At 52.4% G+C, this 12,346-nt stretch overlaps 1 protein-coding gene across 21 annotated transcripts in view; it reads left to right on the forward strand.

Moving 5' to 3' along the window:
* The window catches only part of Trak1 (trafficking kinesin protein 1), a 154,904-nt gene that overhangs the window by 130,933 nt on the left and 11,625 nt on the right, over positions 1-12,346 (forward strand). For 10 of the 21 annotated variants that reach the window (XM_039081651.2, XM_039081652.2, XM_039081653.2 and 7 more), the window contains 6 exons: positions 219-293; positions 963-1,094; positions 2,917-2,993; positions 4,094-4,330; positions 5,130-5,446; positions 11,089-11,451. In XM_039081651.2, coding sequence (XP_038937579.1) covers positions 219-293; positions 963-1,094; positions 2,917-2,993; positions 4,094-4,330; positions 5,130-5,446; positions 11,089-11,451 — 1,201 coding nt within the window. The remainder of the gene's footprint in view (positions 1-218; positions 294-962; positions 1,095-2,916; positions 2,994-4,093; positions 4,331-5,129; positions 5,447-11,088; positions 11,452-12,346) is intronic. The other 11 variants (XR_010053988.1, XM_039081650.2, XM_006244101.5 and 8 more) reach the window with 2 other exon arrangements.

Raw genomic sequence — 12,346 nt, forward strand, 5'->3', positions numbered from 1 at the left:
TGCACGCGCGCGTGCACACACACACACGCACACAAATGAAAACATTGGTTAGAAGTGTGTCTGTCTTTTTAGTTGTCTGAAAGGCAGTGCTGTGCTGCAGCATGGGGTGCACGGTCCTCTGTAGACAGGTGCTGAGCTCCTCACAGTCAGCTGACCAGAGGGGAAAGTTTGGGCTCCTGAGTGTCTTATCAGAGGTGACTTGTCTTTGCCATGTTTAGTGTGCGGTGGAAAATGAAGAACTTGTCCAGCACCTGGGCGCTGCCAAGGATGCGCAGCGCCAACTCACAGCCGAGGTGGGTGTCCCTGCCTGAACTCTCTCGGGCCTCAGGTTCCCATGAAGGTGCTCCCCCTAGGCCTAAGTCATTCCCCTCATGATAAACATTTTCCTGTTGAATTAGAATAGTATTACTTTGCCCAGGCTCTGTGCCTACAGCCTCTGGTGTTTGCTGTAAGCATAAGGAGGCTGGATTCAGTACCAGCTCAGGGCTTGACATATTCTAGCTCCCGATAGACAACAGGTAGGTGAACAAGATATTCCATGGGCTTGTAAAGAGCCTGTTCGAAGATACGACTTGAATCCGGGCATTGGGGAGCATGCCTATAATCCCAGTGTACAAGTGGCTGAGGTAGGAGGATGGCTATGAGTTTAAGACCAGCCTAGGCTACAAAGAGAGACCCCATATCAAACAAAAGTGGAAGATGCAGCTAGAGAAGAGGCTGCGGATTTGCCACTTAACCCCTTTAGTGTTTCGTCTGGGCGCTTGTTTGGCTTGCCCACTGTGAACGTTTCCGCAGCTTTCTGAATCTGCAAGCCTTCCCCAAGTGAAGGGAAAAGCCAGCCCGTGGATCCAGCCCGCTTGGCTGTGGGCCCTCAGGGCGGCAGGTTCTGCCTCTCAGGCGGGAGGGCTGGTGGGTGTGCTCACTGGCGCTGTGCGGGCCTGACCCTCCGCCTCTCCCCGAAGCTTCGAGAGCTGGAGGATAAGTACGCCGAATGCATGGAGATGCTTCATGAGGCTCAGGAGGAACTGAAGAACCTGCGGAACAAGACGATGCCCACATCCCGGCGCTACCACTCCCTGGGCCTGTTCCCCATGGTGAGTGGGTTCTCCTGTGCCCCGCTCTCCCCCAGACCATTGTCAGCCATTAGCACCCGGGGCTTCGTGTCCCTTTCTGACCCCTGGCCCTAGTCTTTCCTGTGAGCTGCGTTTTTAAATTTTGCACCAGGACCTGTCAGCTGGCGGCTTCCTGATTCCCTAAGCAAGCGGGACTTGGCCCTTTATCGGCTGTTCTCCCTACTGCTGTTAAGAGATAATTTTACAAGGAACTCGGTTTAGTTAGATGTTACTTCTGGGCTGCTATTACCCATGTCTTAAAGAGCCTGAATTCCTCCTGGTTCTTTGTGTGTTTATTAACCTTTCTGTTGGTGTCAGGAATTTGAATCAACTTTCTTTTTAAAGATTTATTTATTATAATATAACTACACTCCATCTTCAGAAGAGGGTGTCAGATGGTTGTGAGCCACATGTGGTTGCTGGGAATTGAACTCAGGACCTCTGGAAGAGCAGTCAGTGCTCTTAACCACTGAGCCATTGAATCAACTTTTTTAAAAGTAGTGTTTCCCCGTGATCTTATTTCGTTAGTCCCATCGGCGCTGCTTATTGGCTGTCAGGGCTCTGAAGGGCTTTGATGAAGGACCAAGGGGGTTCCCGGTCTAATCTCCAGTCGTTCCCCTGTGATATCTACTTAGAAGGAAGTGAGTGTGCTCACTGTGTGTTCTGGCAGACCATTGCTTCCCTGAGCTGGGACCACACATTAGCGGTGTCCTGCAGCACCGCGCATCTTAGCGCAAGACAGTGTAGAGCTGTAGCCACCAGGCAGCGGCTGGACATGGATGACAGACAGCCGGTGAACAAGTCCCCAAGAGCTCCTGTGGGTCCTGGCTTTGCTCCAATCGACTATCATAATAACAGATTTTCTCTGAGGCAGGAAAAGAGTTGTTTTAATTTTTAAAATGTTTATTTATTATTGTGTTTGTTTGTGTGATTGGAGCCAATGCATGTGTGGAGGTCAGGGGACAACTTTGTGGATGGAGTCAGTTCTCTGGGTCCCAGGGATCTGATCTGCACTCCCTGAGCCGTCTCAGCAGCTGAGAAGGGGATTGAGGGAGGAATCTCTTGCAGAGATACTTTTCCTAAGAAGTCTGTTTCTATTCACCCCAGACAGAGAAGGCAGTTTCTAGTCACCCCAAACAGATAGCCCACATAAACAGTTCTACCCAAGTCTAGCTTGGTGAGCCGGTGAGTTTACTGGGTAACTTAGAGGAGAACGGCCAAGGCATTAACACTGCCATGCAAAGCCAGGCTGGGGAGATGGCTCAGCACGTAAAAACACCAGATGTGCAAGCCTGACAGACCACAGGAAAAGCTGGATCTGGTGGTGCCCATGGGTAATCTGCATTCGTAGTGTGACATAGGAGGTGGAGACGGGATCCTGTCAGGAGTTTAAGGGGGCCACAGGACTGTGTGGGACCTTCCGGAAGCTTAGAGACATTTGTACTTGTCCCCACTGTTATGAACACACTTTCCTGTGTCCGCAAGTCCTCCATCCCACATCATAGCCACAGTGTTAGCTTTGTAGTTTGGCCAAGGGTGCCTTGCTGTCAGACACTCAGCTACGTGAGAGTTAGGGACTGTTCACGCACACCCAGAGGTGCTGTGTGCTCAGCTCAGAAGCTGCCCTGGCCATGGCTTGCCAGATCCTCTCTCCACAGGGAATGCGTTTAGCCTTGAGTTGTATGGCACGAAGTCTGGAGGCTGCTTGGTCCCTGTTTCTCCTCCCTTCTGGCCTCAGACCTCATCCAGAAACGGAAGCCTCCAGCTCCTGCTCAGTCCACACACGCCTTCTGTCTTTCCCCAGGACTCCTTGGCTGCCGAAATTGAGGGAACCATGCGCAAGGAGCTGCAGCTGGAAGAGCCGGAGTCCCCAGACATCACGTATGGCCGCGTGGCTTTTATATTTCAAGTCTCCTCAAACTGACCCAGAACTGGTGCTCATAACCTAGCGCGTGTGGACCTTAGACCCCAACAAGGTCCTTCCCTGACAGGTCAAGGGACGTAAACTATGCAGTGACATTTCTCATAAGGCTGGGGCTACAAGTCAGCGGGTAGAGTAGTTTCCTAGCATGCAGGCGGCCCTGAGTTGTGGCCCTCGTAATGCCACCGGGTAAAGTGGAGGAAGGAGGCCTAGACGTTCAAGGCCACCTCTGCAGCTGAGATGTGTGAGTCCCAAACAACCCAAACCAACAAAGGCGGTCACTTGATGAACTTCCAGGGAGTGGGAAGTTCATCTTACCTTTGCCCTTAACAGAAAGTGTTACCTTAAAACGTTTTCATGTTTGCTAAGGAAAGAAAGTGCCGTGAGCCAGGCTTCTGATCCCCTGGGTACTCCTGTGGTCTTTCCCCTCCAAGCAGGTCCCGGCTTGACCTCCACAGAACACTGAGAGCTCTGGGGACCACGTTTCCTCCCAAGTGACTAGTATCCTGGTGACTTTGGTGTGTGTGTATTCCTAGAGGAAGCAGACGGCCCAGAAATAGGTCCACCCTTCTCTCCTTAAAAGGGAGAAATCAGACCGTGGGTCCAGTGCTTAGAAACAGCAGCTTCTAAGAATAGCCCATTGGGGTTTTATCATCTCAAGGTAGACACTTCAGACTGACGTGGGGCTTTGCTGTTTTAGTTTATGTGAATGGTTACACGTACAAAGGTCTGTGGGCGAGCACGGCCCTCCCTCAGCTCTCATTGTAAGTCTGAAAGAAGCGAGCCTGCCAAGGATAAAGCAGCAACTGAGCACCATCGTTCCTAGCCCAGGCCTCAGGCTGTGATGGACAGCGTCTCTTGGGCTAGCCGAACCTAGTACTGAGCTGTGCTCCCAAAGCTTAGATTCGGCTGGGGTCAGCATACTATGGTGGAGGTTCCCTGCACCCCAAGGAGCTTGTGAGTCCCCTAGACAACAGGCCACTCACGGTAGGCATCTGTGGAGGGGTTAGCTCCAGGTTCTTCCTGATAGGCTGTCTCATGGCTGCTGTGCCCTCCCCAGCCACCAGAAGCGTGTCTTTGAGACGGTGAGAAATGTCAATCAAGTGGTCAAGCAGAGATCGCTAACCCCTTCCCCCATGAACATCCCGGGCTCCAACCAGTCTTCAGCCATGAACTCCCTCCTGTCCAGCTGCGTCAGCACCCCCCGTTCCAGCTTCTACGGCAGCGATGTCAGCCACGTGGTCCTCGATAACAAAACCAACAGCATCCTCCTGGAAACTGAGGCAGCCGACCTGGGGTGAGCAGTGGGAGGGGAGGGGAGGTGCACCTTGAACGTGGGCTCGGTCACCATCAGAGAGAGGCGGATGAGGGCTGCCGCATCCCAGTTACCCACCTTATCCACGATGACACTGGCCTTTTCTGAAGCACTATCTCAAGTCGATGCTCACGGCGTGCTTTATTTACCATAACATCATGGAGGGAGAACTCACAGATTCTTCCCTCAAATCATCGCTGTCGTCCCCCCACCTCCACCCCCCCGGAACCTGGATGCTGGGAAGCACGAGGAGATCTCAGGCTCCCTGATTTGCTTCAGAAGGTGGAATGTAGGGGGCTGTCAGTTGTGTGTTCTCCCTGGTTATGGCCAGTTCCTCTTTAGAACCCCAGCGCCCAATCCCATCATCCACCTGTGCACCCTGTCCCTCTGACCCACTAAAACAGATACTTTGGACCAGCCAAGCCATCAGAGGGGTTCTCCAAGATCAGAGCAGGTTTCATTCAGAACTGAGAACACAGAACCTTCCTTTTAAGAGACAAGAGGTTTTTGACTCAGTTCCCCTTTGGGGCCTAGGTGCAGCCATCTGCAAAAGGTTTCTTCCAGAGTAACCTGGAGGGAGATGCTTATGAGAACACATTTTTGCAAATTTTCAGCCCGTCCCGGTACGACCACCAGCCTCTAAGAATAGTCAGTTGAGACCCACAGAGGCAACTCCTTCAGTGGCTGGCCCTGGTCTCCTCAGACCGTCTCCCGTCTCTTTGCCCTGGGGGTTCTCCGTGCCCTTTGCTGGCTGTAGGTACTTACCCCCTGTCTTCTGCAGGAATGAGGAGCACAATAAGAAGCCGGGCACACCAGGCACACCAGGCTCCCATGACCTGGAGACGGCACTTAGGCGGCTATCCCTGCGCCGAGAGAACTACCTATCTGAGCGGAGGTTCTTCGAGGAGGAGCAGGAGAGGAAGCTGCGAGAGCTGGCTGAGAAGGGAGAGCTGCACAGTGGCTCGCTCACGCCCACCGAGAGCATCATGTCCCTGGGCACACACTCACGCTTCTCCGAGTTCACGGGCTTCTCCGGCATGTCCTTCAGCAGCCGCTCCTACCTGCCCGAGAAGCTGCAGATCGTGAAGCCACTCGAAGGTGACCACCAGGGGCCTCGGCCCCTCTCTGTCCTCCTCTGCGACTCTCTCTGGGCCCTGATCCACCACAGGAAGGCCAGCCACCGGTGTCCTACCTATTCATTTTTCTTTCGGGATAGCCACCCACGCTGTTGGTTTGAGTTCCTCTGAGGCGGCCTCTGTTTCTGCAGTCTCTGTCATGGCTTGAGCAGTACACTCTTGGGCGAAACCTGCAGGTGGCCTGTAGGTCTCTTACTTTTGTCCTTAGTGCCTTAAGACCCAAGCCTAGTGGCAGCCACACAGCTTCAGACCCTCCACGGTAGCTGTGTGACAACAAGCTGCTTCTGGATAACCCAGGGGTCTGAGACGGGAGGGGAAGGAATCCGTTGGCTCCTCATAGATTTTATTGTCAAATCGAGCATTGTGACCCCCGCCCCAGGCATGTGGAAGTGTTGTGTGTGATCACGTGTTCCAGTCTGTTCTTCATAGAGAGGCTTTCTGGAGGTGTGCTTTGCCGAGAGTCAGGCCCCCTGCAATCTCCAGTGTAGAGAGGAAAGAGGGAGAGAGAGATGGAGGTCAGCCGTTCAGACTCCACTGACACCCACCCCACCCATAGTACTGGGAGGGGCTGCTCAGAAACTGAGTTCCTAGAAGACCTCACTGTTTCCTCTCTCCCTCTGCCTTGTCAGGAGCACTCAGTGTGCGTTGTGTTTGTCCTGCCCCCGGTCCCCACTTTGGTTTGAAGCCCGTGTGATTTGGAAGACCTACTTTAGAACAACGTAGTATATTTTTGATGTAAAGTCAGACATCTGTAGGTCTGCCCTCTTCTGAGCTTTTATCCTTGGCCCTTCTCGGGAACACGGTTGATGCTTTAATCTAGTTGCACTCCACACTCATAACGTTTCAGTGCCACGGATAGTCTCTGTCACACAGGAACAAACTTGCGCTCTGTGCTTAAAGAGAGCGAATAATTGTTTTCATCCCATGAGCCCCTGCTTTTGCTGCTGTGGGGTCCGCGTCAGCCTTACCGAGCAGGCAACCTGCGTGTGCCACGGTCCCTGCATTTCCAAAGAAAGAGGAAGGATTCTTTTCCTTCTTTCTGTTTTCATTTTAATGATTACGGTTTGTATGTTGGTCCTTCTTCGTTTTCAGGGCAGGGAGGCTCTCTCCTTTTTATTTTGTTTATTCAGTTGTAATCTTGGGGATTGTTTTCTGACCTGCGATTTATCTGGTTTCCTTTCAATAAAACCTTCCATTTCTGCAATTTTATTTCTGACTTTCTTTTCTTTTCTTCTTTTGTCTCTCAAAGGCCGCTAGACACCATCTCTCTGCTTCTCATGCGTTTGTTGTGTCCCTTGGGTCACCTGTGTTACATCACCCACATTATTATATTATATTATATTATTATTATATTATTATATTATATTGTGTTCATCACCCACATTACGTTCTGGGCTCATCTTTCAAGTGCATTGCGGGATGAGATTTTGAAACTTTTATTTTGACCGGTTCATCTCTGTTTCTCTGACTTTGCACCCTGGGTGGCAGTGTTTTTATGATGAGAGTCAGAGGAGACCCCCACTCATCCGTAAGATGAATTTTGCCTCTGGCACCACTCTCCTCCCCAAGAACTTGAGTTTACCATTAAAAAGTCCTTCTTATCACTGTGACTTGTAACACACCCCTGTGATAAGGATCCTTTTGGCTTCATTTTGTGTGTCTCAGACTTCTTCCTCAGCTGCTCAAAAGACGACTGATTTTCTTTCTTCCTTCCCCTCCACAGTGGATATCCATGCTTCCGTGTTTCCTCTGAGAGAGGGCGGGAGCAGAGTTGTCTTCTCAACACCGTCCTGTGCGGGAGAGTTAGCCTTTCTCTTAAGCCGTCTTATCTCTCACATAGGCAAATTAGCTGTCAAACAAGAGTGTCTGACCTGTCCGGATTCAGCCACCACGGTCTGTAGGGCGCAGTTACCACCGTTGAGACCTGGGCGGTCATTACGCTGGGGTCATGTTCTCATTTGGCCCAGTGAGACACTGACAGGATGCCCTTGATCTCCAGTAGTCCAGGGAAAGGCACCTGGGGTGAGGTCCCTGGAGGCCACTGTCTGGGAACATTGTAGAAGCCAACAGTGTCCTCTGTCTATCTCCTTCTCCATGCCAGCTGTCCTGCCACCTCCTCATGTGTCACCCAGCCAACCCGGTGGAGCTAGGTGTGATGAACGCTCTCTCATTTTCACCAGGCCTTTCAAGGTTAAGCAAGAACGGAATATTCAAGATGAGAGAGAGGGAGAAGGAGAGGGAGAGGGAGAGGGGTGGGGGACAGAGAGAGAGAGAGAGAGAGAGACAGACAGACAGACAGACAGACAGACACACAGACACAGAGAGAGAGAGAGATCTTGAAAGATTGAGGCAGGCAGTAGGCCTTCTGTGTTCTGCCCTTTCTCAGGTGGGTGGGAGGAGTGTGGTAGTCATATCCTGCTTCCTGTTGGACAAGAGAATGAGGCTGGGTAGGAGAGTGAGACAGAGAGAAAGGACAAGGTAAGGCACTTGTGTTCAGCTCTGGTAAGGTGGCCTTCACGGTCATGTTTGCCCTCCATATCAAAGAAAGGATTTCAGCCAGCCAGCCAGGAGATGGGTGGAATTCCTATAGAAGGGCTTGGGGCTTGGATGTGTCAGGGTCTGGGCTTCTACACAATGCCTCAGAACCAGCCAGGGAGAAAGTATTCTTGAGGCTCACTGTTGATGGCTCACTGTTGATGTGCCAAAAACCATAGCTAAGGCTGAGATAGCTTCTGGGTCTGTGGAATTGAAAACACCCGACTTGCTGCGTTCCTGAGGCTCACCTGTGGGAAGCATCCTCTGCCGAGTGCTTCCAGGGATGGGTGCCAGAGGTGGCGGCCATTTTAATCCCAGATGGGTTGCTCGCTCTAATGCAACCTCTGGCAAGTGAGTGTCTCTTTCCCACATGCAGTGTGAGGAACAGAGACAACCGGGAGTCCTGAAACTAAAGGAGTCAGGTGTGTGGTGCAGCCCACACTGAGTGAGTGCTGGTAAAACAGTATCCCGTAGGCCTTGATGATGGCTTCTGCCAGGCTCTCCCCATGACCTTCTGTGAGGAAGCACATGGACAGTGTGATTGGGACTGTCACAGGTGACAGAGGATCCCTCAATGCACGAGTGTCTGGCCCTCCTGCTGGGCCCTGGACACCCACCTGGAAGTTCTGCTGTGGGTCACTGGCACCATCTATATAGCTGGTGTCCAGCCCCTGCTGCCACTGAGCCCACTCTGTCCCATGCTCTCGTGTTCCGATCCACTTACCTTTAGCCACTTAGCTTAGTGAGTGACACTCCCTACTAGGAAGTTGGAGGAGTGCACAGCAGTGCTTACGTATAGAGCACAGTGAGTTTTTATCGGAATGTGGAGCTCATACGCCATCATTTCAAATGTCAGTGAACAGAGGCAGGGTGGAGTCTCCAGGCTGTCTTCTGTTAGTGGAGAAGACAAAGGGTTAACCCACCGGAGATCTGCTTTTCACCTCATCCCCACCAGAAAAATTATACAGGGAGAGGAAACAGAAGCAGCCAGTCATTGCATAGTTTAGTCTCCCCACTCCGGTCGGAGTTAGCCTGTTTCACGGCGCTGCTGCATTCCCATGTTACTTCTTCCTGTACTGGGTCTCTGTGTGGTGGCGATCTAGCTCACACTATGGCTACCATGTCTTGAGTTCCTCCCACATCCCACTTGGATTGCAGCCAGGTCAAAGAAATCCTTACGATGTATGTGTGCAGGGCCACTCACATGTGCCCTGAAGATAATGCGCAAAGTTAGAATGCAGCTCACACCAACACTGGGAGGCAGAGGCAGGCAGATCTCTGAGTTCGAGGCCAGCCTCGGCTCCAGAGCGAGCTCCAGGACAGCCGAGTACAGACTAAAAGTGCTTTTGCCTGTTCCTCCTACCCTCTGTCAAGGCCATGGGGGTAGACCACAGAGACACTGCCGTGTCCGGCACGAGCTAGCCTTATGAGACAGTTGTGTGTGGCACCTTGGAGCGCAGGATCTCACAGATGACTGCACGTCCCCTGGTGTGCATTTCCCTCTGTGGACAGTGGCTGAGGCTTCTGCCTGTGGGGCCCCAGAGCATCACAGGGGTGCAGAGCGCCACACTGACCTCTGCCACTGGGTGGCGCTAGCAGCCTTGTCTTCTCCCACAGTTGTGGCCACAAAAATACCAGCGCTTTGTCCCAAGTTGAGGACCTGTTAGGAAATCCTTATAGGTGTGGATTCCATCCCTTTTGCGGATAGAAAGTATTTCTTTTTCCTTCCCCTTTCAGTAGACTCGAATCTATCAAGGAGGATGTAACATGTGTCCCTAAACCTGGTGTGGACCCCTGGGCGGAGGGTATTAGGGTTCACAGTGTGTTAATTTTTTTTTTCTCTTTTTATTTTTAAGCAAAATTGGAGTAGTCCATTTTCAGAATCCTTCTAAGACCTCTATGTCATCCCTTACCCGGGTGTCTGGCCGGGACCACCCCTCACCCACCCTAGCCTCTCCCACCCCACCCACCATTCTGTCTCTCCTCTTAGCTTACAAGGCTGCTGCTTCTCACAGCCCTCCCCGCACTCCCTATCGCAGGGTTTTGACTCAGCTAGCAAGGAGCCCTAGGTGCTGTGAGCCGCGGTGCAGGCAGTCTCCTCTCTCTGAGGGCCTCTCTAAGCGTCTCTGTCTGCAGCATGAGGTCTGTTTATTTGTGGCCCTGTACATTTGAGTGTCTTCTGGGTCTGTAGAAGAGGGCTGTGGGTCCCAGCCTCCTGGGCCTTCTGCCAGATGGTGTTATCCTGCAAGGCGTGACTGGCCACCCGAGGTTTGGGCAGAGAATGGAGCACCACAGCACACTCACTGAGAAGCCACGTAGCTCCTCCTCCAGGCTCTCAGACACTCCTGGCCTTGTGACACCTTTCTTGGTAGAGCACCTAGGACACACGAGGTCATCAGGGACACACTCCGGTGTTATTACAAACCCTCAGGCTGACACCTGAGTCCTAGGGTCTGGTGTCACCCTGAGATGGCACCTCTGCTCTAGGCTCCTGTGGCTTATTACTTTGCATCCTCACCTCCGGGCTCCTCTGCTCTCCCTCCATAGCTTCTGTTTGCAGGTGGGTCTGGTGTGGGAGTCAGCAACCTTGTACCTGAGCATCCAGTTGCTTCTTGATCCCTGGTTGTTCTTGTGTTGTTTCCTGTGGCCCTCACCATTTTACCCTCTTCTGTCAGCAAAGGGATAATAAATTTGGGGGTTAGCATCAGGTGGTTTAAAATACTTTGTTACCAGACATCGTTGGCACACAGTATATAACATAATTTTACTTTGGAAAGTATTGGTTCTTTACAGTGCCTTTCCTTCCTGGTGTGACAGGGACACACTGTTGTCCAGTTGGGTCAAGCCAGCTCTACCCCAGTCCCTCCCACAGTCAGTCCTATGCAAGCTCAGGTGACTCCAGTCCCTCCCATAATCCTTTGCAAGCTCAGGTGCCCTCAGTCCCTCTCACAGTCCTGTGCAAGCTCAGGTGTTCACGTTGAGCTCTCTGAGGGTGGGAAACATTGACTCTAGCTGACATCCTAACCCTGCCTTCTCCCTGTATCGACCCCTCTCTTTTCTCCCAACAAGGTTCAGCCACACTTCACCATTGGCAGCAATTGGCCCAGCCTCACCTCGGGGGCATCCTGGACCCCCGCCCTGGTGTGGTCACCAAGGGCTTCCGGACTTTGGACGTTGACCTGGATGAAGTGTACTGCCTTAACGACTTTGAGGAAGATGACACAGGTGACCACATTTCTCTGGCGGGCCTAGCTACCTCCACAACAATTCAGCACATGGAGACCTCAGGTGAGAGGTCTCGAGCACACGTGACTGTCTCAGGCAGCAGAAGTTACTCCAGCCAGCCTCAGGCTTCCCCAGAGGAGATGCACCAGCCACCAGAGCAAGCGGGCCTGGAGGAGGAGGAGGAGGAGGAGGAGGAGGAGGGGTCTGGTGAGGGCACCTCAATTAGTCCTGTGAACCTGACACCTTTACCGGAGGCAGAGCTCTGGGCCATGCTCATCTCTGTTCCTGGCACCACCCGTAGTAACTCTGTGTCTGTAGCTTCCGCTCGTCTGTGTGGATGACAGGAAAAAGCTTCCCCATTGTCAGGTCCTGTTTTGAAAACAGAGACCAAATCCTCCACTTGTGACAAGTGGGTCCCTCTGCCCACTGTGGAGCTCTAGGGCCCTGCAAGTGGGAGCAGGAGAGGCTGCTAAAAAGTGGGACTATGGGGCCCTGAGAACAGGTACACCTGGGTTCTGTTATGGCCATCCTACCCCGAATCTGATGGTCTGTCTCCCACGTCCTCTCTGGACTTCCAGCCTGAGCAAGCTGAGCAGTCTTAGGGAAGTGATGACGGAGAGACTGGCCCTAGGATGTGCATATGTGCAGGACATGCAGGGAGTGGTCAGAATTCTTGGAAGCATGTCGGCTATGACGTGGCTTAGCCTCAGAGAAGGCGCGTGTGTTATTTAAGTGTTTCATGACCCTCTTTAACCTGGTACACACTAAGAGGTGTCATTCAGCTCTTACAAGGAGGATGCTAGGTGTGCTGGCTAGCCTTCGTTCCACCTGCGGGTAAACGCAGTGTGACCATAGGGATGGAAAGTTTATGCTCGGGGCTCCCAGCACCTCTGGGGAGTCATGTGTTTACTGCTTATCCAGATGTTTCATCTGCTTTCTGGAGCTCTTAGCTCACTGGGCTGGGGCTCAGGTGTAAGGAGAAATGAACGGCCTCATGCCGTCCTCCTTGGGACATCCTGGGTCACTACATGCAAGGAGAGGATGTTCCCCTTTTTGCCTCATAGTTTTTACAGGCCCCGGCACTTGACTTGCTGTGAAATCC

The sequence above is a fragment of the Rattus norvegicus genome, chromosome 8 (assembly GCF_036323735.1).
Source record: "Rattus norvegicus strain BN/NHsdMcwi chromosome 8, GRCr8, whole genome shotgun sequence".
NCBI classification, from domain to species: Eukaryota; Metazoa; Chordata; class Mammalia; order Rodentia; family Muridae; genus Rattus; species Rattus norvegicus.